The sequence below is a fragment of the Rhineura floridana genome, chromosome 9 (genome assembly GCF_030035675.1).
Source record: "Rhineura floridana isolate rRhiFlo1 chromosome 9, rRhiFlo1.hap2, whole genome shotgun sequence".
Taxonomy (NCBI): Eukaryota; Metazoa; Chordata; class Lepidosauria; order Squamata; family Rhineuridae; genus Rhineura; species Rhineura floridana.
Window position 1 is genome coordinate 9,595,686 of NC_084488.1, and position 26,793 is coordinate 9,622,478.

Below are 26,793 nucleotides of genomic sequence, written 5' to 3' on the forward strand. Positions count from 1 at the left end.
TTTATTCATAAGGTAGCAATAGTGGTCTCTCCACTGGTAAGGGTGGTGGGGAGGGAGGCTGAGGCCACTACTCAGATCTTGGCACGTCAAACCAAGTGCAACCCCCCCACTCAGCCAGCCAGCATAATCTCTCTCACTTAACCACCTCCCAGACCCTGCCCTTCCACCAACTAAGGGACGCTCACTCAAGCAAACATTTTCCCCAGAGATGCAAACAAGCACAGTAGCCAGAGAGGATGGTGGAGGCCACTTTGTGTGCCAAGTGCAAGCACAGTATTTTCTCTCTCTCTCTCTCTCTCTCACACACACAAACACACACTCACTCACTCACACACACACACACACGTTGTCATCTTGCACCTCCACAGTTCTTTATCTCCATTCTGCTGCTGCCTCCTTCTCCTCCTTTATCCATGTTATTGACCTTCGGATCCTTTTTCCCTCCACTCCATTCTTCACCACCACTATCCATTTTTTAAAATAATTGTTTTCTCCACTCAACCCCGTCTCACTCCCCGCCTCCTCACTTGTCACCTCCTCCCCATCCACAGAGCATGAGGAAAGAGCAACACTGTACAGAAGCCCAGTTTGAGGCACATGATTTTCATCCACAAATCAGAGGAGCAGAAGACTTCCCCTGCTCCCCCCCAAGTAATGCCCAAAAGTAATTCTGGAAACGTTACAATTACTCCACAAAAGTAATAAAATTACTCCTAGTTCTATTAAAATCAAAATGTAAAGGAATTACCCACTCGTTACTCAAAAAAGTAATGAATTACAAGTAATTCATTACTTGTAACTAGTTACTTCCAAGCTCTGCCACCCAGGCACTGCCAAAAAAAGGCTGTCCCTCACAACTCAGCGCTTGAACAAGAAAGAGACTTGTGAGATAAGCCACAGAGAGGCCATCACTTTGAAGGAGCAACAGAATTCAGTGGCTGGGAGTGGAGTAATATTGCACCAGTCAACCATATCAAGAGCTCTGCATAACACTGGCCTCTATGGGAGGGTAGCAAGAAAGAAGCTGTTACTCAAAAGTACCATCTGAAAGCATCTCTGGAGTTTGCCAGAAAGCATGAGAGTGCCCCAGCTGCAATGTGGGAAAAGGTTTTGTGGTCAGATGAGACCAAGGTAGAGCTTTTTGGCCAGAACTCAATGTACTATGTGTGGCGCAAACCTAACACTGCCCATGCCTGAAGACACACCATCCCTACAGTGAAGTATGGTGGTAGCAGCATCATGCTTGGGGATGCTTCTCATCAGCAGGGTCTGGGCATCTTGTTAAAATGGAAGGAAGAATGGATGGAGCAAAATACAGGGTAATACTGCAAGAGAACCTGCTTCAGTCCACTAAAAAACTGAGGCTTTGGAAGAAATTCACTTTTCAGCAGGACAATGATCCCAAGCACAAGGCCAAACCAATATTGGAGTGTCTCAAGAACAAAAAGGTGAATGCCTTACAGTGGCCCAGCCAAAGTCCTGATCTCAATCTCACTGAGAATCTGTGGCACTCCTTGAAACTTGCGGTCCACAAGCGACATCCAACCAACCTGAACGACCTGGAGCGAATCTGCCAAGAAGAATGGGCCAAAATCCCTCCGACACTGTGTGCAAAGCTGGTACATACCTACCCCAAAAGACTTAAAGCTGTTACTGCAGCAAAAGGTGCCTCTACCAAATATTAATGTGTGTGTGTGTGTGTGGGGGTTGAACACTTATGCAAGCAACATGTTTCAGTTTTTTATGTTTCTTACAAACATTTCCCAACATAAAAATTTATACTGTTTAAATTTTTTAATTGTGTTTTAAATTGTTTTTATAAGATCTGTTTTAAATTGTATTTGTTTTAATGTTTGTAGTTACTGTAAACTGCCCAAAGAGCTTCGGCTATGGGGCGGTACACAAGTGCAATAAAACAAACGAATAAATAAATAAAACCAATGTCACCTTACAATAATTGATTTTGCGTTTCAGTGTTTCAAAATAAAATACCATACAGAGCGAAATTACAATGTACCACTGGTAATTCAGTAATATGAGAGCGGATTAGAGCCAGTGTGGTGTAGTGGTTAAAGTGTTAGACTACGCCCTGGGAGACCAGGGTTCGAATCCCCACACAGCCATGAAGCTCACTGGGTGACCTTGGGCCAGGCACTGCCTCTCAGCCTCAGAGGAAGGCAATGGTAAACCCCCTCTGAATACCCTTACCATGAAAACCCTATTCATAGGGTCGCCATAAGTCGGAATTGACTTCAAGGCAGTCCATTTCCACTTTCAATATGAGCGCACTGGTCAGGGGTCTGATTACTTTTGCAAGGCACTATATTTTTATAAAAGAATAGTTTATAAATTTTAAACAAAACAAATAAATGGGGTCTAAGATACTAAGCCAAAGGCTTCACAAAAGAGGTAAGTTTTAAGAAGTAATTTGAATAGGTTGGGGGTGGGAGGGGATAACAAAGGTGTTTTGAAAGGAAGTTTCAGACATAAGGAATTGCAGGAGAAAGAGAAGAGTCATTTTAAGAGAGCAGACCTGAGAGTGGTTGAGTGGAAGGAATAAAAGTCATGAGCAAGAACATAGTATTTTCTATTAAAATGTATATCTCATGATACAGCTCAGTCATTCTGGGATAGCTGGATTGTAAGATAGGCTGTGCCAGTACATGAATGCTAACATGCTGTAAGTACCATTTTACTAAGCAATGTCCTAAACCAGGATGCTGCCTGAATATTGCTATAATGTTACTTTAGAATGAGATGCAGATTTTTGCCAATGCAGGCCTTGTCTCAGAGAAGCAAGTTAGTTGAAACTGCCCCTCATTGCAGAAGAAGTTAGCTTGGAAGTAAATCACATGGATTTTACTGCAAATTATTTGGGAGTGAGTTTAGAATCACAACTTATATCAGTGGCAGAATAGATTGGAATTGTTAAATCAACAGGCAGAGCAATCCAAATGCCGGGGAGCCGGTGGAAAGAGGGCCGGCAGAGGAGGAGCCGGCAGAAAGCCCAGCAAAATCCTCTTCCCACTTGGGAGCTGCCGAACTGGCTAAATGCTGGCTCTCTCAGGAAGTGCCGGCTCCCACGAACAGGCCTCCCAAGGACTAAGTGCTCCCCATAGGCCATAATAGAAATGTTTTTATTGAGCCAGACTTTTGGCTGGTGGAGTTTCCGGATGGATCGGGATCCAGGGGAGAGCCCTGAGTGCCGTGAGGATCTCATCCAAGTCTTCCCAGCCACACCCCCAGAATGCCGCACTTTCGTGGTCTCCATTGGCCCTCCGTTCACCAGACTGACCATCTCCGGCAGACCCTCGGCAGTGCCAGCAGGCTCCTGACAGCAGCATGGCTCAGCTGCAGCGCTGGAAGCCTGCTGGTGCAGCCGGGCAGGGCACAGCATCCAACTTCTCCCAGCCCAGTGGATATGTCAGTTGAATTGCGCCCTAAAGCTGTACCCATATTAGGCAGTGGGATCCTTAGAAGTCACTAGTACTACTGAGGCATTCAAATCTCACGTGACAATAATTGTGTGAAGGGAAGGTCTGACACAGGAAAGCCTGCTCTTCCTGTGTAGACTTCCTGTGTAATTTAGAATCCATCTAGAGCAGGCTATGCACCTAGAGCAGGCTCTCCACCGCAGAACTCCATCCCCCAATATGTGGGGAGCAGGGGTCAGGGACACCAAGGATTCAGTTAGTAGGGCTAATGAGTTCAGCTCTGCTCTTCCCCTCATGCAATTACCATTGTGTGACATTTTAATACTCAAATAGGGTTTCACTTATTGTTGGTGGGTTTATCATTAGATGGATATGTGTAAAGATTTACATAGTCCCCTGGATCCATTTCTAACAATGTGTTTAGATAGATAGATAGATGGATAGATGGATAGATGGATAGATACTAGTTTGTTTATATGTTTACATACATTGTTGTAGAAACAAAAGAAATCTGCATAATCAAATCTGCATAATCATAAGGAATGTCAGTAATTTTGAAAAACTGTAAATTTATCACCCCAGTTCTAGTTGCATTTATCTGGGAATAATCCACATGAAATTTACTTAAGGGTAAACATACAATATTGTACTTCATCAGTTTTCCCAAGTCAGTACTTATGCTTGTTAGCTTTATAGAAATTGTGATTTCATTTATTTCAAATAGATTTTGTTTTTGTTATTAGCATAATAAAAGTGTATCAAACTACCATTCCACACCACACTCAGAATGAGGCAGCAAGCAGTGTAGTAATGCTCTGAGTTGGGGAAAGAAATAATGTTCAGAAAACTGATGTAAATTTTTCATATCTTAATATTTAAAGATTAATAATGTATGGGCAGCACTGGTGATTTTTATGCCTAGAATCCCAGTGTTACTTTATTCCATCTTATCTGCATAGGGTCCTGAAAAATATAAACTGCAGAAATCATATGCTAAGGATTGTTCTTATAAACTAGAATATGAATTAGTTTTATTCAGAGAGCAATTGGAAAACGCTACAGACATCATATACATGCCTGAGAATGAGGAATTCTGGAAGAAAGCTGTTTTTTAGGGAAGTAAGGGTGGTCTCTCCTGCTCTTTCTCGCCAAGGATAGTGAAATTAACATGCAGCTGAGCTTCTCTGATAAATGGATTCTGTTAGGTCACTGAGGGGATGCATGTGACATTAAGTGATTTACAGCCCTTTACCTTAATGAAATTGTTTCAGTGAGATGACGCCGAGAGCTTTTAATGGATAGCTTTTCTTGATGTAATGAAATTGCATTCCTTTGGCATTTAATATAAGGTGCAGTTATTATTTACTGGAGCTTTCCCAGGGCTGTCGTATTTTTGCACACGCAGTTCGGAACAAAAAGAGATTTCAGTGGCGGCATCAAGACCAGAATGGTGTGTGACATTCTTAAACAGATGATTATATTTGGGAAGTACGTTTCAGTTAGTGTGGCCTACCTTTCAAGCCTTATCTCTTAAGGAGACTTTCTTATCCTTAGTGCTGCCAGCCTTCACACGTATCGCCTCCTAATCTATTTAACAGGCAACTGGATTACAACCAGATCAGCTGTATTGAAGATGGGGCATTTAGGGCTCTCCGTGATCTGGAAGTGCTGTAAGTAACTGCTTCTTTTTTCTTACTTCTTAAAACAGGGTAGTCGAAATGCAGAAGCTTGTCTGGTAGCTGTAGTTCTGGTGTTAGAGTGTTAGAATGAAGTGATGTATTAGAATAAATTCACTTTGATTAGAATAATATTACTTGGTAAGATATTATAAACATATGGAAAGTGTGGGAATAATCTCTTATTTTACGAAAGCATCACATTTGCCAGATGAAATCATGTAAGGGGAAAATAACTTCCTTGGGGAAACAAATAAAGGGCTTTATAATTCAATGTATTTTTGTAAACCCATTTTCCATTGTTCAGATCCACACAATTCTGTTCCTCCTTTCAAACACAATATTTTTGTATTGAACACAGTGCAAAGCCCTGAATACATTTTAGCAGCTTTCACAAAGCAAATTTTCTAGGAGATGGGCATGTGGTGTTTCCAAAAGCTGTGGCTTTCCATATTCAGTTTTTTACAATTGATTTTTGTTCCTGAGCTGCAGTCTGCAAGCTGTTCACTGTGGAATAGCTTCACAGAAGTCAATAGGAGTTTCACACAAATGAGCAGGTAGGCAAGGTGTGAGCTTTAGTGCCTTTTGGATTGCCTTACCAATGATGTATTGCCTGTCTGCATTTAACTGAAGCTGTGAATGGTATAGTATCCTGACACATTCCTCCTTACTGGGTTTAATTGTTATAATATCTAATTGCCTCTGAAATAAAAAGTAAATGCAATTAATAAAATGTCTACTAATTTTCAAAAAATTGAAGACCTAACACGTAATCATGAAATATTCTGTTAGTCAAAGTTTCACATTCATTGAGAACACGTTTTATCATTTAAGACTGTATTTTCTTTGTAAATATATCATGCTCTATGTAAATGTGCAATTCATTGGTTTAATTTACTCTTTTGTAAAACAGTCAGAAGGTCCAAAACTAAATTAATTTGATAGCAAAGAAGTTTCAGTCTGGTTTCAAAATCAGAAACCAATTTTCAGAATATTTTTTTTAAAAAAAATAAATAAAAGGAACCCAGAAACTAAGATGGATCACAATAATGTGATCATTATTAGGCAATCAGCTTATCTCTTATGTTCAGCTAGAGTATTAAATCACAGTTAATGCTAGTTTGCATTTTAAAATAATTGTATAATTCTTGGATTTTATTTAAGGTGAAGTATAACAATATAGATCAAATAATATTTTAAAGTGAATCAACTTTTTAAAGTCAATGTATTTAGATTATTTAAGTTGTATTTAATAAGCTGCATCCCATTAATACATTGTCTACCATATTTTATAAGCATTTTCCAAAAAATCATATCTAATGATCTCTTACGATGCTGAATTAAGCAGGGCATTACACTTTCCATTGTTTATATAAAACTCTGACTTCATAGTAAGCAATGGAACCTGTCCCATTTAAAATCTTACACAATGCAAGTCAAACAAGGCCTTGCCAATATGCTTTCACAAGGCTCTGTTAAGTTAGTGGATCATATATATCTAAGAGATCTGATAATAACCATTTGTTGTTGTTATCTGCCTTCAAGTCGATTACGCCTTATGGCTATGACTCAGCGACCTCCACTGTTCAGATCTTGTAAGTTCAGGTCTGTGGCTTCCTGTATGGAATCAATCCATATCTTGTAACACAGCCGAAGCTCTGCTCATGGCCGGAGTTCGATTCCAACGGAAGGAGGAAGTCGAATCTCCGGTAAAAGGGGTTGAGGTCCACTCAGCCTTCCATCCATCTGTGGTCGGTAAAATGAGTACCCGGCATATGCTGGGAGGTAAAGAAAGGCCGGGGAAGGAACTGGCAATCCCACCCCATATATATGGTCTGCCTAGTAAACGTTGCAAGACGTCACCCTAAGAGTCGGAAACGACTTGCACTCCAAGTGCGGGGACACCTTTACCTTTACCTTCTCTTTTTTCCAGCGTTATTGTCTTTTTTAGTGAATCATGTATTCTCATTATGTGTCCAAAATACGATAACCTCAGTTTCATTATTTTAGTTTCTAATGATAGTTCTGGTTTAATTTGTTCTAACACCCAATTACTCTTGTCCATTTATGGTAAACACTCCATTTGTTGCTGGATCAATTCACCATAAAAGTATGGCACCACTTAAGAAGATATTGAGCCTAAGTGTCCACATCATTACAGGAAAAGCTAGACGTGGCTGGTAGCTGAACATAGCTATCTACAAAGCAAAGCACAGTTAAGAAAATCCATTATTAAGAAAACAAGTTTTAATATTCTCTGGATTTTGTTAATTCTTCAGTTGTGTATATTGATTTAAATGCTGCTGCTGGTGGTGGTAGACAACAAAGGACCAAATTCTTAAGTCTGATAACAGCTTGAAGTTAGCCACTGTAACAAATGAAGTTGCATTTTTGGTTTTCTGTTTGACTAATTGTGTTGTTGATGTTAATAGAGTATTGGTGTACAATATTCATGGAATGCATGTATAGCAGCCTTGTGTATAATCTAAATATGTATAAACTTTACCCACAGTTCCCTCAAAGTTTAAACTGTAGACTTGATATATTTCTATGACAACAAAAATATAAGTGGCAATGCAGATTTTGTCATACCAGTCACATTGAAATTCAGACAGTTCAAAACTATGACTTGAAAGGGTTTTAGGTATTACTTCTGCTAATGAATTCCAACTATGCCTGCTATTGTGGTTTTGAAATCACATCTTCCTATCCTCTGCTGCTGTTGAGGCGATGGTGGAAACAGTCTAAAAGTAGGAAAATGGCAGAGGAAAACAAAACTCTGGCAACTGTCACAATGTTGTTAAGCTGACCAGTTGAATTACAAAAAAATATGAAACGGAAATATCTTTCTGTATTGATAAATGTAAGATTACTTGGACCCAGTAAGGACGGAAGGCTAAACAGATTATATGAACTTTTTGTCGAATTGGAAGATTGGAGGCAAACATGAACATTATCAGTTGAAAACAGTTTACTGTGAAATGCCATATGCTATTGATGTCATGTGTCATGAAAACAGATTCACTAGCTGCTTGATCCAGAGAATACCATAGACTTCAACAGGACTAGCATGGTGCAAAAAGCCTTGTAGTTCTTACAAATGCACCCGTTTTGATGGGGAAATTGTGTGCCTTTTCAGAGTACATGCGTAGTTCCTTGTTTATTTACTCTGTACAGGTTTCCTGCATCACAAAATATATGGGGCTAGCTTATATTCAGGGGAAATATTTTGGCAAATATGGAATAACATTCCACCATATTGTACAGCAATTTACAGAACAATCAGCACTAAAATTAATTGGAAATGCAGAACACTGTTCCATCCATGGCAAATGACTCTTTGAGTGTTTCAATAATACTTTATTCCTTTTTTCAAAAAGGAATGAGAGCACAAATTTTGCAAGTACAGTAATAAAATAATAATAGTTCAGATTTTCAAATACTGTTAAGTTTTAGTGTGGTTATCATTAGTCTGGTGACACTGATAAGTGGAAACCCAAATAATATTTTGAAACTATTCTCCATGCTCTTCAAGAGTTATTGGACAAAAAAAAGTGTTGGCGATGACATAAACCCTGTCGTCTTTCACATTAGTCATATTTACCGGCATTTTATATTAGTTGACAAAAAGACCTTCTATGTTATTGAGTTATGACTGCAGATATCTTTCTGTTTTGGTGTTATTAAGGTTACAAGTGGAACCTGCAACAAAACATTGCAGAACAGAGTGCTCCTGTATGGCTGTGTCCTCTTCCCAGATATTCCATTCCATTCCCTCCTTCCCTACAGTTTTCTGTTTTCTTATAATAGCCTGCATTCCCTACCCACTAAGCATGCTCAAGACCTTACTTGGCTGCCTTTGAGGGGCTCCCCCTTAAAAAAATAAAATTCTGACAATGTTTTTGTAGTTTTTTTACGGCTTTGTAATTCTTTTGCATTTCCCCAAGCCTGCTGATACCTCTCTGTGGATGGTGCTGTTTTGGCTAGATAAACACTGGCACGTAGAGAATTAAGATTGATGTTAAGATGTAAAATAATGATAGGAAGCATTGTTAATGTAGGCTCGTCCCCCTTTAGGGCACACACAATTAACATGAGCTAGTTAAAGTATTGTGAGGTATTAACTTTAGTGGATGTTTGCAAGATTGTGGCTAGCACATACCTTTTATTTAATGTTTTCATGTCAGACAAAAGTCTAGTTTTCTGTGTATAAGGAACAATACTACAGCCATCTAATTAGAGTATCATTATTTTGGGAAAAAAATTAACGATGACACTTTCAAAATTGTACTGCTGTATTACTGTGTACGCTGTGCCTTTCAGACTGAGAACCACACATTAAAAATGTTATTTTGGGCATTTTTAAGAATATGTGTGAAGCTGCCATTATTATGTGAGTTTACATTATTATTATCATTTTACAGCGTTTTGTAATACATTTCCTTTTGGAATTGACAGTTATTTTGTAGATGATGTCATCATTCTGAATGAATATAGGGCTGGATCTGGAGAAGTTTCCTTCAACAAAGCTTGGAGGAAGGCAGTGCCAGCCCAGAACTTTTTGCTGCCTGAAGCAGAGCCCAAATGCCCCTCTCCCCAGGAAAGAAAGAAAAAAAATATCTAGGCCCAACATGCTGCACTATACAGACACCAATTCCTGCCTTCATCTACTCCCACTTCATGGTGCCACCAGAAGTAGGTCGCTTCATGCTGCTGCATTGCAAGACCAGCTCCACTGAATTCAACCCATACTGTTTAACTTTCTCAATAAAACCATTACCTCATTTTCTGTTATAGAGGCATTCCTGTGCAGTCCCATTCCTATGCAATCCCATGTTCACCCTTAAGCTGTTAATCAGATGCCCCACTAACATTTTTGCTTCAAACCCATGCTTTAGGAATGAGTTGTTAATACCATGTTTATATCACATGGTTAATATCTTAGGCATTTTGCCCTGATAGCCATTCTGCTCATCTTTGGGATAGTCATGTTTCTGCCCCCTTCCCCTTGCTCACAACAGCCATTTTACAATATTATAAAACTTTTTTTTCAGGTAACACCTTCATTGGCAGTGATACAGAAAGTTATATTATTTTAAAAGAGGAAAGTATTAGTTTAGATTTGGGATGAATATACCTGCCACACACACTTCTTACAACATCTTCCTTTGATAGTCCATAGTGTAATTGATCTGTGCAGGTGTTTATGAATTTTGACTTGGCTTACTAGTGCTAAGCCACTGACCTATTCTGCTGTGCATGCTGGGCTTTTGTAGAGGGGTCTGGCAGCACCTTGATAGTGCTGGCACTTCTGCAAAAGCCCACAGAGAAGGGAGAGAAACTACCTTTCCTTTCCTCTTCCCCTCTTTTCCATAAAGGAAAGGGGAGGGGATTGTTTCTCTCACTTACATCAGGCTTTTTTCAGGATGTGCCAGCAGCTGCTGATGCCTGCAAAACTCCTGCTGGACATGTGGGGCAGGATCAGGGCGTTTGCTTCTGGCAAGTAGGTGAGTGAATCCTGGCCCTGTGAATCACTTTCTGAGGGTTCCCTTGAGCACTTTTCATATGCAAGGAGGGAAGAATCGGGACACATTTTAATTGTAATGTATAATATTTATGATCCATCCAAAATACTTGGTTTGGCAGCAGATAAGTAGCTACAGTGGGACCTTCTTATTGCTTTGCCATTTTTTAATTTTGCCAGTAAATGGACTACTACAAATGTTTTTGATCAAGATGTAAATACTTTGACTTTTTTTTTTTTTTTGGCTAATGGTTCCATTTTATGTATGGCTCTATTTTATGCCCAGGGCAGCAGACACACATACTAAAAAGTTAAAAACTTTAAAACTTGTTAAACATACTAAAAAGTTTAAAAACGTTGCAAAACACTTTTTTAAAAAAACCTAAAACTCATTAAAATATAGTAATAACATGGTAAAACATTCTAAAACACAGCTTAATCAACCATAAAGGTTGAACAGGCAATTCAGCACTTAGAAGGTATTTTTAACATACCCTTACTTACCCTTTTTGCTGAATTTTAATCATTTAGACACTGTCTCAGTCCACCAAGTGGTTTGTACAAGCAGGCCTGCTTATATACATGTATAACCATACTTATGTGTCTGGATCATCTTAGCTGGATCAAGGCAATTCTTAACTTACTTTCAAGTAAGCGTGCTTAGTGTTAATATCGCCACCTCCCAATTTTCCAAATTGTTTACCCATATTAAACCTAATCACACATGGCCTCCTTACCTAGATGTTCTAACAAGCGCCCCCCTCAGAAGAGCTTATACCGAATTACGATTTCAGGTGATGCCCTCGAACTATCTGTATGGCCGATACCTTGGTATCCCATATGCCGAAAGGCTATGCATAGCAGGATGTAGAGTGCCAGAAGACCTAATTCATTATATGCTCGATTGCCCTCTATTTTCTTCCCCACGAGCAAAATTTTTATCACCACTGATCCCAGCGAATAATAATAATGACAATAAGTCTCAGACTTTGATTTTGTTATTATCTGCTACACAGCCACACATGATTTCTATTGCAAACTTTGCTTTAGCGGCAAAGAAACTGAGAGCCTCTTATTCCTGGAATAGTTGATAAAATTAATTTGCTTGAAATTTTAATTCAATTTAATTCAGGATGTTTATTTTACAATGTGTTAATGTATATGGTTTTTCTGAGAATAGTTATTATAATTAATTTGCTTGGAATTTTAATTCAATTTAATTCAGGATGATTTTTTTTACAAAGTGCCAATGTATATGGTTTTTCTGTTGTAACAGCCTTTGGCTACAAACAATTTATTATAAATATCATAATAATATTGTATTAAGTAAAATATCATTTTTTTCTTTTCCATCTATTGAGCATTCCTATCTCAAAATAATGTCAGCTAGGAGAAGTTATTTGTGACAAGAGGTTTCCCCTAATCCTAAATATAACTAAATCCCAAACACAATACTATATTCCCATGTCAATTTAAGGTTAGTGTTGGCATAAGTTCTTTAGCACCTGTTGAAACAATAATGGAGGAATACTTCTTGTTGAATGCCAAAAACATAATTTAACTTCTATTAAAGTTTTCAAAATTAGAGACTTAACAGTGGTCACTCATGCCTTAGTTACCTTGAGATTCGACTGCTGTAATGTATGTGATCTACCCAAGCCTGCCTTCAAAGGTTGCTAGAAACAACAGCCAGTTCAAAATCTGACCACCACTAGTTGGTGTTTTTTAGATTGTAATACTCCATTGCTTATCCATCTCCGTTGGTTGCTGGTCCATTGCAGAGCATAATTCCATGTGCTGGTTATTATCTTTAAAGCCCTAAATATGTTAGGATCATGTTCTCGAAAGCAGAAGAGGGTAGAAGATAGACTGATGTATTGGTGACCTCTGGGTGATTTCCAGTAGACTAGCAAGAGTTTCTGATACCAAATTATTTAACAGTAGGAAAGACAGGTATTTTTGTTCTGATTTCCTCTCCCCTCTAAATTATGATGGGTTTGCTCCATATTTTCTTTTTTAAGAACTAATGGATTTTCCCCCTGAAAGGACTGTGATTTCTGTTCTGAGACTGAAAACAAACTACTTCTCTGAGCATATACTCAAGAGGCACCCCCTTACCCATTTCTATGTCTGCCCCATGAACTACTGGCCCCAGTTGGTACACCTCAGTAAAAAGCAAAGTAGATCCAACAAGTAGATCCTGGAGCCTACCCATCTTGATCTAAGGAAAATCCCCCCCTAATGAAACTAACCATTTGCTAATACAGTGCTGGGGAACATCCAGCCAGTGGGCCAGATCCAGCCTGTGATGCCATTTTCTCCCAAACTATGCCCATCTGCTCCACACCTGACATCATATGTGACATCAGGCATGCAGCAGGTAAAGACGCAGCTGCAAAGGAACAATTGGGAGCCTTATAGTGTGCTCCTGATTGTTCTTTGGTAAGCAAGCCTTGCTGTTAGCGCCAGAAGCAAGTCCTGCTGGGATTGGCTGCATTATGGAGCTCCCAATCAGGAACTCTATAGTGCACCTGATCCTTGCCCAAAGTAGGGCTTCCTGTCTGCACCAGTCAGCTGATCAATGCTTTCTTTGCCCTCATGATTTGAAATAAAACCATGCAGACAAAGGAACATTTTTCCTTTGCAGAGCATCTTCAATTCAAGCTTGGTAATGTCAGGTGATTGACAGGTGAGCAGTCAAAGTTGTCCGCAGGGGTTGGGAGGCATCAGGATCCGGCAAGCTGGCTGGATCCAGTTCCCCACCCCTGCACTAATGTCAGCTTGTGAGGACACATGGATGTTATGACACCTGAAATATGAAACTCTCAACTCTGATTCACTTGATCTCCTACACCGTCTTTTTTGCCAATCAAACTTTTTTCATTAGACAAGGCTTTCGTTTTGTCTAACCTTACTTAACTTGTATTTATTTTATTTATTTATTTATTGTACTTTTAGACCGCCCTTTAGCGACAAGCTCTCAGGGCGGTGTACAGCAGAATAAAACCACATTAAAATACAAGTGAGTGTGGGTACAATACAACAATAAAAACATTTTAAAAACACGGTTTTGCTTTTTTATTGTGTTTGAATTTCAGATTTATTGATGAGTAGCTTATTTTATTGTTTTGTTTTTGTTTGCTTGCTTTTAATTTTATGTTAGCTGCCTTGGGTTCTCCATGGATGAAAGGCAGAATACAAATGTTTAATAAATAATGAGTTGTATCCAATATAGTGCTAAGTAACTGTCCAGTCAACACAAGAAGTTCTGCTTGTGCAATGGAATTCTGCCCTCTTCTCTTCCTGTGCACCCTTTAAAACTGTTCTAGAGGCTCCCCAATCTTCCAGAGCAGATTTGAGAAGGGAGAGGAGGGAAAGTTCCATTGCGCAAGTGGAAATCCTTGCACTGATGAGACACGTTAGTTGGATACCACACAAAGTCCAGGAGTAACCTGTCCATAATTATGTTTTCAAAGGCAAGGTGTCATATTCTACTGCTGTTGCTATTTCTTAACTGTTCATTTTTGTTTTGAACATGTCTATAAAGACATTAAGTATTTTTCAGAATTTTCCCTGAATATTCATAAGAACTGGTGTGTCACATGAAACTTGCATCCCTATCCTTAATGTTTTACAGCACTCTCAACAATAACAACATCACACGACTCTCGGTGGCAAGTTTCAATCATATGCCCAAGCTCAGAACCTTGTAAGTATTTATGGTGTTTTACTTAGAGTGTGATGAAAGTCTCATTTATCTAATTGTTGTTTACAATAACAAATTTTAGGAACTATATTTTAGGAGTTTGACCTTTTGGTAATACCAGGGTTCTCAGTCCATTCCTTCATGATGTGACTCATTGGCCTGAAGACTTCCCTTGCTTAACCAAACCATTCGTCCTTTGCTGTAGTGTAGAGGACCCATAAAGAGGGGAGTTGCATACGTACTGGCACAGTTGGTAAATAGGAGGGCAATTGCGCCATAATGTGCCTTCAGGGGAAAAAAATGTAATCTTTGGAGGTTATGCATATGAATGGCAAATCGCACCCCATAAAAGATCAGAAATGCCAGACATGCGGTCGTGCCACAATTTTTTTTTAACCTATAGATAGTATACCTATCTTGTGGAGGATCGTTAGGTTCATCTCTAGCTATTCAAGACATTTAGGCCAATAAAATGTTTAAAGAACCAGACTTCTTTGACTGTTTTCTTGTGACCAGAAGCTGATAGTACCATGTGAAGAAAACAGTGGAGCTTGTGATAGATTAAAATTGGAAATAGTCAAAATGTATTTAAAATAGCTTATATGGAACAAAGTTGGAGAGATGTTTTGGGGAACAGGTAATGCTTCATTTAAGATCACAGTAGAGTCTGTGACTGGCTGTCAGATATGATAAGTGTGAAATCTTTACACTTTTATTGCTGTGATGCTGGCAGGCCTTAATTAAAATGGCTCTTCCAGATTCTTTTTAATATAAAAAATGCATGTTCCAATAGTGCTATAATTAAGGTTGTGATAGCATTTGCTTGAAGATCTCCATTTTTAAGCATGAATCTTACATGTAAAATATGCTTAAGGCTATTAAGAAAAATAACTGAACAAATTCTAGTTAATGTTGATTAAAATAAAAACAATGCTTGAAATGTTAGGGCATTGTCTGATGCTCACTTTAGATGCATTTAATTACTGAGAAAATTAGGGCTAAGACCAAGATGTTTATCCTCATGTTCTCACAGTGCAAACAAGTGATGAAAAGCATCCGCCAAACCCTCTCTTCCCTATGCCAAGAACCAAGCTTCATAAAGCATGACCCAGAATTTGAGAAGAAGCTGTTGCCTCATCAAAGTTGTGATAGTTGTGGCTGCAGCAGCTTCTCCTAACAGCAAAAACTATCAAGCAAAACAGAAAGTAATCAATCCCCTTGGCTTTGTCTTCTCTGCCTGAGAAAGGGCTGAAACCCTGTAACTTCAAGTCAGATCCTCCCTGTGACCTGGCAAAATGATGGAACTGTGTGTGTAACTAAGGGCAAACTAGAAAAGACATTTGGAGATCTGTGAGTGGGTTTGCTGTAGTTTTTTTAATGGATCCATAATAGGGATGTGGCACTGAAAAAGAGGAGCTTTAACTTTTCCCCCTGTATGCCATTTTCCTGATTCAAATTCTTTGTTGTGCCGAAAGTTCTCATTCAATCCTTGGCATCTCCAAGTGGGGCTGGGAATGTTTCCTGACTGAAACCCTGGAGAGTCTCTGCCAATTAGCTTGGGCCATAGTGGATCAGTGGTAAACTTGGTATAAGGCAGATCCCTATACTTCTAACATCAGACAACTGACCTACCATTTTTGTGTAACACGATGACAGAGCAGTAGTGAGGCCTGGATAGTTCTGGCCTCTGAGAAACTTCTATTCTGTTGTTTCTCAATTAGTATACCTGCTGACCATGTACAGTAAGGTGGCCAGGAGAAAAAGAAGGACCCTGCACCTTTACTAACGGTAGAAGAGGAAATTTCAACAAGTGTAGTTTATCATGCAAGCTACACCTGCTGAAATTTAGTCTTCTTCATAATGCTTAAAGATTCAGGAACCCAGTCTTCTTTTTTTACCTGACAAGTGTAATCTGTGCATAGACCTTGCATCAAGACAACAACTTTCCACCCACAGCTGAAAACCTCAAATCTTTCCCTGGCTCTTTTTTTCTCCCTCCAGCCCTTAATTGATTGTGCTACTGCTACAATCAGCTTCACAGCCCACTACTTCATTTATACCAGGATAAAAAGGGTTTTTGTAAGCTATTCTAACTACCCCTGCAAAATAAGTGTAACAATACTAGACTACTTTGCAGGACTGGTGTAACCCACGCTCAGCCACAGCTTTGCCCTGCTTCCTGCAATATAGATGTAATAATGATGGATTTTATCTGCATTGGCACTGATGGGGCAATTTTTTAAATGTCTACCAACTCAGAAAAAAACACCCTACAGTTTTAACCTGAATTAGAAAGATCATGAACAGTCTTTGCTGTTACCTTTGTTTTTGGTAGACACAATAGAGCAGCAATCGCTTCACCACCAGGGAAGAACAAAATAAAAGGTTTAAAAATAAACAAAGTTCCTTCTCCACAGGATGAGTGTGTCACTCTAGGCTTCCTTTTTTCTACTTTCTTAAATGCCAGTTATTGGTATAACTTCATTCATTAGCTAAAAACCCAGAAAGGTGGGAACAGGCTGGTTTCTGACAAAACAAATGAGCAGCACAGCACCATGCCTTCCCATTTTGTCTCTTATCTCAGGTTCTACAAGAACTAGAGTCTTGTTTTTTATTTATTTATTTATTTATTTATTTATTTCATTTTTAAACCGCCCATAGCGAATAGCTCTCTCATTTAAAAAAATGAAAGCTCAGAATCTGATGGGCAGCAAGTGCCTCCTCACCTCACTTGGTGCAGGTGCCCAGGAGTGCTTTCAGCTGCTTGCCAGAGCGTGATGTGTCTTGTTGCTGCCTTGCCAAGAAACAGCTGGGTTTCTTAATACCTTCACTCACAACCATTTGGTATCTTAATTGTAAGCATTGATTTGAGTATGCAGAGCTCGGAAAAGTTACTTTTTTGAACTACAACTCCCATCAGCCCCAGCCAGCATGGCCACTGGATTGGACTGATGGGAGCTGTAGTTCAAAAAAGTAACTTTTCCAAGCTCTGTGAGTATGGGTCTCTATAAGTCACAGCAACTAATTTCCTCTTTTGTGATTAAACCAAAAGAGATGTAAGAGAAAATTTTCTTATTCAGCAGAAAATGGATAGGTGCTACAAAAGGATTTCTGCAAACAGTTGGTATGGTGACTAATAATAACTCAAGATACTTATATCTTCAATAAAGATTGTTCCTAAATCTCAGGTTTTAGCATGCAACATCAGTTATCTAATCAATGGGTAGTCTTATTGTACAGGAAATACGTCGAAGTTGAGATCACTACAGAAGGATTGCTTTTGAACAGGGAGAGGGATCTGCTAGAAAGGGAGGTAGTGGGGAACTTTTTTGGTAATCTGGTAAAACTAACTACACCCTAAATTGACACATCAGGCTACACTCCTTCCACAGATTCTCCTTTCAGTCACTCCAACAATCCATCCTCTTTGGTGGCTATTTTCCTGTCCTGCTACCCACAAGCCACTCACGCCTCCACCATGTAATCCTAGGATATGTAGGGAAGAGTTTCTCTGTGCCCTCCTCCAATCTTCTATAGACCTAAAGGCTGCAGCATTCTTAAAAGCCAGATTTTGCAGACATCAAAATATTAACATCTGTCAAGAAGGGCGGGAGAGACAGTGAGAACCCAGGTCATCTAGAGCTGTAGGAACAGTGCCCATATTCCTCTCAGCTAAAGACTGAGATTTTATCACCTTAAAAGCCTTACAAGACTTTGGAGGCTGCAAGGTGATAGTAGATCTATCAGTCAAAGGAGAGAAGAGAGAAAGAGAATGAAATCCCAGCTCAGTAGCAGACGCCTCAGTAGCTGGAGAAATAAACTAGTGATGTCCTAATCATGTCAGCCAGTAGTGGGAAGTATTTCCCCTCTACTTTCCAATTAAACTTTAAAGTACATTAAGTACATTTTCTTGAAAACTAATGGTTATAGTGGTGATTCTTGTGCCTCTAGCTATTGACTAATTAATTGATGCAGTTATGGGACTGTCATTGAAATCTGATATGTAGGAACAATCCCTTTTAACATATAAATCTTCTATTATTATTTTCCATCTCCTTGCCGGTGCTTTGGTTGTGTCTCACACAAGCCTGTACTTTAGTATAGATCCAAGCTAAAGGAGTCATTTTTTCCCTTAGAAATTCTTGTATATTTTGTATTTTTCATTAAGTGGAGAAGAAAACAAATTTTGTGTAAGCAAGCCTAGTTTTTGATGGCACTAATTAGACAAAATGTAAAACTTATTTATTAACATTTAAGTAGTTTGGGCTACTTATTTTTTAGCTGCCAATAAAAAAATATAAAACATTGATTCTTTCTTGAGAACTTCTTAATAGTAATATCCAAGATCTTATGCATGTTTCCTTAGAAATAATTCAATGGGATTTACTCCCAACTAAAGGTACTTCCAGACTGTTGTCAATGTGCATGAAGGATTCCATCACGTACTGGTAATTTAAGATTATAAAATTAACGTGGGGTGGCTGTTCTTGCACAGAAAAGCTGCTTTCCTTCCCCCTCAAATAGACATTTATGGCAAACAAAGTGATGGGAAATTGCTTGGAAAGTGTGGGTTAACGGTTGCTTAACATGACATCATATAACCTCCCAGCAAACAAATCAGAATGAACGCTCAGTAATAAGCCTACATGTTATAATCTTCCCGCAAACTTGAGTACACGAATCAGGATGAATGCTGAACAGACAGGTCATCTGGATCTAAGTGCATAGCATTGCAGCTATAGGCTATAATAATATTTCATCATTTGCTTTGTACTCATTGGAATGTATTGACTTCTGTATTTTCTTGGGTTTTTTTTTTGTTTCATTCAGCCGACTACACTCCAACAACCTGTACTGTGATTGCCATCTGGCTTGGTTATCTGATTGGCTACGTCAGCGACCTCGGGTTGGCCTATATACTCAGTGTATGGGCCCCTCCCACTTAAGGGGCCACAACGTAGCAGAAGTTCAGAAACGAGAATTCGTCTGTAGTGGTAAGAGTATCAATATTATCACAGCGGCACCCTAATATAATGTATGATAAAACAGCCTGAAAGAAGGTATGTGTAACACAATATTTGCTATCAGTGCACAAACCATAGCATGTTCAATCTATTCGTAGTCAAGTTGCATATGTCTCAATACTACCTGGCTATGTAGATGCGGGCAGCTTAACTTGTTATTGGGAGAATGGGAGGCTTGCATTCACCACCCATGTCCTCATCTAGTCATCCCCTTGTGGCTGAAGCAATTTTCACACTCTCAAAACATTAATGCCTTGTACTGGAGCAAGAGGGAGGGCTGGTTGGGGATATTGGAGGTACAAAAAGGGCTCCCATTTCCCCTATTAACCGTTGCAGCCTGCATGTACATAGGTGTGGGAGGGATTAAAACAGGGCTCTGTTGAGCCGTATGGGAATCATTCACATGACAGTTGCATCTATACTGCAGTTAGATTGAGCCTAGAGTGTCTAATGTCACACATCTAGTGTCATAGCTAATAATTATATGTGTGTGTGTGATCTTTGAGGGTGAGGGCTATGAAAAAGCATGGGCACAGGATATTAAATCCAGTGTTTTAAAAATGTAACATAAGTATCATTTTTAAACTTCACACTTAGTTTATCCTCTTGCGCCAGCATTTTCTGTGGCTTTATAACCTCTTGTGAAAATAAAACCCACTGGGGTGGAAAATGGAATTCATCTTGTACATTTTACCATGTCTGTGGCTTTTTTGATTGCTTGTAATGACATAATAATAGAATATCTAATGATATATTACTAACACTTATCTCTATTTTTCTCTGTTCATATCCCCTAGATGAGGAAGAAGGCAAGTTCATTTAAATAAAAACCATCTGTTTATATCAAATTAAACTTTTAGTAAGCATTGATTCATAACACTTCCTCAAAATGTATAGAACAGGAGTACCTGCCCATTTTCTCTTTTACTCACAAAAGCTCCATGGAAATGAGAGGTCCTCAGAGGTGCATAAATTTTCTCAAGAAGTATTTAAAGAATAATGAGAGAATTCAGTATTCTTGAAAATGGTAGCTGGTGATCCTATTCATTCTATAAGGCAGGTTGGCTAGCAATTGGCCGGTACTCTTTATATGGTCCCCAAGAGGTTTCTCCTAGCCCTCCATTTAAAAATGTGTCATTTAAAAAATTAAAACATTTTGTTTTACTGACTGTGTAAGTCACCACTGTGATGCCATTATACCAAAAGGTTTTGTGTCCCCTCCAATTCTTAATTCTTTTTATTTACCATCCCCATAGATCCCCCACTGTGATTGTCTGATACCAAAAGGGGGCTTTTTGTGGCCCTCAAGCCCGGCAACCCTTTAAAAAAAATAATTAAAAATAATAATTTACCTTTTTTACTGACCATTCCTGTAGGTCCCCTGCTATGATTCTGTGATGCCCAAAGATTGTTGTGATACCCACTGCCCAATATCCCTGTGTGTCCTTTGTTTACAAAGTAAACAACTGGCCACTCCCACCTTAACATGTGACCCTTGGGGAGTTGACCCTGAAGGATCAGCCCCAAAAAGGTTAGCCACCCCAGCTGTAGAGCAAGCAGTAAATGTTTTCAGTTGAAAGAAGTAATTTATTTAATTTATTTTGCTTGTTTGAACTACTACTGAAAAATGAATTGGTATGTTAAAGACTGCACATTGGCAATTATAAATTATTTGCTTTCTTACAAGTCAGCCATCAAAGATGAAAAAAATTCCTTATAAAAGCTGTATGTTATTACTGAAGGGATTGATAGGTTGGAATATGAGTTCCTTTAAGAAGAGCTCTGTCTTGATCCAGGTTTCAGTCACACAATATGTGAAAGTCTTCAAAGTAGCTACGCCTGTGTATTTTATATTAAGGCATTTTGGCATTTCTATTCAGGGGTCAGATTGGGGAATGTTAGAAAAAGCATGGCTTTTTGCAGTCTGCGTAGTGAGAATAAGCCATTTCATTAATAGCAATCTTGCAGTTTTAGAAGTAGCCATCTGTTACTGTTTCCAGGTCATCAGTCTTTTATGGCTCCCTCCTGCAGCGTCTTGCACTGTCCAACTGCATGTACCTGTAGTAACAACATTGTGGATTGTCGAGGGAAAGGCCTTACTGAGATTCCAACTAATCTGCCAGAAACCATTACAGAAATGTACGTAATGCGATTTCCCCCTACTTTTATATATTGTATTTAGTTTCCAATTGTTTTTATTTTTGTCGTCACAAGTTCATACAGGACTAAAGTGGAGCATACAGAAATGTAATATAACTTTATAGTCACATAATTTGCTATATTAATGTTTCATATAACCTTGTATTTGCTTTTGTATTTGCACAATTATATTTCTCTAACAAAATGAATTCAAATGGATATGTCTGTATGGATATTTTTGAATATGTAATCCATCCAAAAAGCATGAAAAGGGCTATAATTTAAAATAAGCATATACAAAAAAATTTAAAAGCTCCCTCCCATCTAACCTTGGGTGCTCCGTAAGTTCAGGTTTATGTGCTGAAAGTGAATGCCTGGAAACCATTATCTTGGTGGCCTTAGCCAGTTAACTAGGTACTAAAGCACAGTGAATGAAAATATCTATAGAGTTTCTGGAAGCTTGTTGGCTCCTTGAATTTCCAGGAGCAAATCAACCTAAGCTAACTTGTTCTTTTTAGCAAAAGTAACACACTGCTCCAAGTCTTCTGCTGACTCCTAAATGCCTTACTTTGAAACAGTTCCCATTAGTTTCACTCCAAATATGTTTTTCAAACTGCAGCCTTCTCCAATATCCCATTAAGATTTCTAAGATTAGCTAGAATAGAGTTTTTACCTATACTACCAACTGCACATGATAGAAATGTGTTTGTTGTGCCTGATCCACAATCATGATATGGCCTTTCCTTGAGACTTGCCAAGTCCAAACATGAGCAAGACTGTTTGTTTGGGTTGCTTTGTTTGTACAGACTAAGATTTGGCATTGTGTTGGAAAATTAAATAGTGTCCCATCTGAAATATTGCCCTCATATCTTCTGCATCTAGGAGATGTTCAAGCTGCGCATGCTGAAAAACTTGCACATCTCCAAAGTCCACCCACCAAGGGTTTGCGTGGCTTCCAAGGAAAGGGTCTCTTTGGTGGTGGCATCCTAACAATGGAAAAGCTTCCCCAGATAGGTTTACCTTGTGCCTTCTCTATGGTCTTTTTGGTGCCAGATGATGACTTTTTTTATTCACCCAGGCTTTTTAATTGTGCTTGAAAAACAATCTTGGGCAGTTGTGGTTTAGTGTGATTTTAATCTGAGCTGTAAACTGCTCATGCTTTTTCTGTTGCAAGAAAAGTGTTCCATTGCCTTTTATTGTTTCTTTGTTTTAATTACTGTATATTGTATTTTTAATATTGTCTTGTTTGTAAGCCACCTGAGGAATATTGATTGATAGTGGTGATGATGTAATTCTGGCAACTAGAACTGAAATGCCAGAGACTCATTTTTCATATCTAATGTTTTTAGTGTAAGTTGCTCAAATGTAATTACCATGGATAAGAACATTCTGGGAGGCACTGCCTTCCTTACTGCTTACAAAAGTCATGTAATCACACTGCCATGTGCCATTCTGAATGTTGATAAAGTTATTCCTATCTCTGTTGGACAGTACGCTAAGCCATAGTTTGCTCTAACCATGGTTTATTAAAGAAGCTAGGATCCTTGTCACAGATTGTAAAGAAATGATAGGTGGTTTGTTGTCTCCATTCCTCTATGAATACAAAAGCATTTTCCAGCAGGTGCACGATGACAAGTGATTACCACACTGCCACTTGTTGTTGGCTGGGTTCAGAAGCTTTTCTTTATAAACCTTTTCCTCCCAAGCTTTCCAAACAAAAGCCCTTTCCACTAGTGAGCACTATTTCAATAAAGACACAAGAATAGGTGTTTGCAATAACTTAGGGTCCTTAGGATAGAAAAGGGGGTGGATGAAAAAACAGAGTTCGGTAGGAAGTCAATGGGTGGTGATTTGGAGAAGATTTTAGGTCTGCAATTGCACCTGTAATTACACTGTAATAGCTTGCTAGAGTAGAGGTATATGTTTAACATGTATCTCTCATTAGATATTTATAAAATGACATGTGGTCCCCTAATTCCCTCTCCCCACTTTCAAGGATGCTGCAGAGCTAGGCAACCAGACTGGCGAGGGAGAGCTTATTAGCAAGGAGGCAGGCAGGGAAGCCTGTTGCCAAGCAGACTTAGAAGGGACGGAGAAATCTTGAAAGAGCGAGGAAGTGTCTGTTAACTGCTTAAGCAGTTTTGTTTTCTGGCTGTTCTTCCCTTACATCTCTAGTCGGGTGGGTGTCACTGAGTGGAATGATACCACCACAACAGTACCGTGTACAGAACTGTCTGAAATATTGAATTGGGTCCTAAGGTGTCCCGCTGCTTACAGAAAGGCTGGTTTACACCTTACACTAGAGTATGTTATAAGATAAGTGAAATTAAGGGGTCATCTCTACATGAGAGAATTTATTTGTAGCAAATACACTGCTTTTACCTTCATTATTCATTTGTATTGTCCACAGTTCTTGTTCAATATTAGCTGTTGATTGGTTTTTCCCATTCACCCAAGTAGGCATTCCTCTGAAAAGGATTAGTCTTGCTATTTCCTTGTGGCCCTGCCTTCTAATTATGCATTTCCACTCCCATGGTTGCTAGGTGACCGAGCATGCTCAGTCTGTTCTACCCGCTGCATTAGGTACGCATATCTCTGTTTTCTCTGCCAATGGTTGATAGAATACAGCTGAAATACAAATATTTGTTTAAGCAGTGTTATGCTTTTGCACATAAGTTAGGGGGGAAATAAAATAAAGGCACTGTTTGTTTTTGTTTTGTTATGTGCCTTCAAGTCGATTACGACTTATGGTGACCCTATGAATCAGTGACCTCCAAGAGCATCTGTCATGAACTGCCCTGTTCAGATCTTGTAAGTTCAGGTCTGTGGCTTCTTTGATGGAATCAATCCATCTCTTGTTTGGCCTTCCTCTTTTTCTACTCCCTTCTATTTTTCCCAGCATTATTGTCTTTTCTAGTGAATCATGTCGTCTCATGATGTGTAGCAACATAAAAAAGGCCAGCAGAACAGAAGAGAGCAACCAGAAGTTGCTTGTCAGTCCACAGCAAACAAAATGAAAGAAGGGAGGAGGAGATAGTGTGCATGGAGAGGGGAATGATTGACACACCCACCGAAAAACATCAGAGCAAAGCGTCTGCAACCACTAGAGAAACAGAGTAGAGACTTTTTTTCTCCATTTTTTATCACCAGATTGAGTTAGTACAGATTTACAGGGGGGAAACTTTGTGATAGCTTCTGCTTACTGGTAATATCAAGTGAACATGCAAATTTAAAGGAGATGTGAGTAACACCAAACACACAGTAAACCACCAAACATGTTGCGTTTGTTAAATAGTTTATGCAACCAGCCTTGTGCAGAAGCAGATGCATGAGAACTGCTGTAGAACTTACCAGTTTTAGTACTGTGTGAATTCTTAGCATTTGGAGAACAAAAGCTAGCAGCTATTGTACTATTGCTCACAGTTCTTTCTATCTAACCTTATTTATAGGTTGGATCAGAAGCAATGCAATCCTATACATTTCCAAATTATACGAAACAGTTGTTGTGTTGGACAATTATTGACATTCTGCAAAAACATTTGTATATTTGAGGTGTGTGAAAGAATCCTATTTGAATGTTATAATCATTTCCAGCTTGCAAAGGAAGAGCCATTATTGTAATCTGTGGCACATGGGAGACAGTTTTAATGCCTCTTTCCCCACTCTGACCCTGCTCACGGTCACCACCAGCAGAATAATAATTCCATCAATGGGGGAGCAGTATCTTCTCCCCCCAGCAGCCCCTTGTGCCTCACTCGATTCCATCACCTTGGGGGGAGAGTACCTTTTGTGATGCTGTTCACTGTGTACTCGCTTTTTTTGACATGTATAAAATTTTCAAGTATTGAATGTCATCACAGTTCATAAGTATACTTATGCTTCTATCTTTAGTTTAATAGCTTTTTATGCTGATCTTATGCTCCTGAGAATAAGGGCTAGCTCCTTCCTACAATGTTTTACTGCAACTCCCAAGTGAATGTACACTTGGTGGAACACTCAGGTATCTACTTAGTTCTCTTCAGAGAATGGCGACAGTGAAGCCTTCATTTTTGCATGAGGTGTTCCCTTATTTTTTCCCTTTTCATTCTTGATTTCTAGTTAGTTTCTCAGCAAAGTTTAATTGATTCATGGTGCAGGCTGCCCTTTCTTTATGGTTCCTAACATAGGTATGCAAAACGGAAGCATTGAAAGATGTAACAGAAATTCACTGCCTACATGGCAGAAGATGACCTATGTCTTTCTTGTTGAAACAAACATTTATTCTGAATAAAGATGATTCATTGTTGTGTTACTCTGTATTATAGAGTCTATAATGGCAGTGTTTGTCACTTTTATTGATAAAATACAACTGGAGGCATTTGTGTCATTTAACAACCAGTCTCCTGAGGCGGTGTTTGATAGAACATTTTGTGTAGATATTAAAAACTAGTCAAAGTATAGGGCAATGTTTACAGGTTTGTTAACATAGACATTGACTAGTCTGTCAGCCAGATTTATTTAACAGACAACTATATAGAACAGTTTGGAACAGCACTTCAAAAAAGACATCTTTTTTGTGCTAGACATTGAGGGTATAAGTAGAAATGTCATTCCATTATTTTGTAACTAACATTAAAAGCAATATTTTGTGGATACAAATGCTTTGGAATAGATTTTTGGGGAGGAGGGTATACTTTTGTACAATAGCCTGAATACTTCCCAAATCATATGCAGAACATGGTATCTCTTCCTTTGTTAAAAGATAGATATTAGCCATTGTAAGAACTTGTGTTAGTATTTGTCATGTTTAAGATTCAAGAGCTATAGGAATTTCCATCTCTAAGAACTATTTCGTTTTCTGACATCTGTTTTTTTGCCATTTATACTAACAGCAGATGGGAAATATGCTGAGATGTGCTGTCATTTTTATTGCCATGTATAATCACCACCTGCAATTATAGTAGACTCATCACATTGCTTTTATTTGTTTCTAAGTTAGGGAAGTTTGATTTCTTTTTGTGAATGATAAAAAAGCAAAACAGGGCAATCCAATCATCCTGCTACTCCACGAGCATCTCCAATAGCTAAGTAGAAACCAAACTAATACACTCTGGCAGCATCCATGGCAACATCACCACTACCAACCAATCCCAGAACAGAAGAGACAAATCAACACATACTAATGGTGGAATGACCTGTGATATCATCCTACCAAGTATATACCTCTTCTATGCACACACAGTTGATAAATATCTAGACAGGCAGGGGGCCATCACCATAGCACCTGCAGAAATCCCATGGTCCTGTGGAG

At 38.9% G+C, this 26,793-nt stretch overlaps 1 protein-coding gene across 7 annotated transcripts in view; it reads left to right on the forward strand.

The window, feature by feature from the left end:
• The window catches only part of SLIT2 (slit guidance ligand 2), a 438,710-nt gene that overhangs the window by 263,034 nt on the left and 148,883 nt on the right, over positions 1–26,793 (forward strand). For all 7 annotated transcript variants that reach the window (XM_061583554.1, XM_061583552.1, XM_061583553.1 and 4 more), the window contains 4 exons: positions 5,033–5,104; positions 14,272–14,343; positions 19,171–19,334; positions 21,365–21,503. In XM_061583554.1, the coding sequence (XP_061439538.1) occupies positions 5,033–5,104; positions 14,272–14,343; positions 19,171–19,334; positions 21,365–21,503 (447 nt within the window). The remainder of the gene's footprint in view (positions 1–5,032; positions 5,105–14,271; positions 14,344–19,170; positions 19,335–21,364; positions 21,504–26,793) is intronic.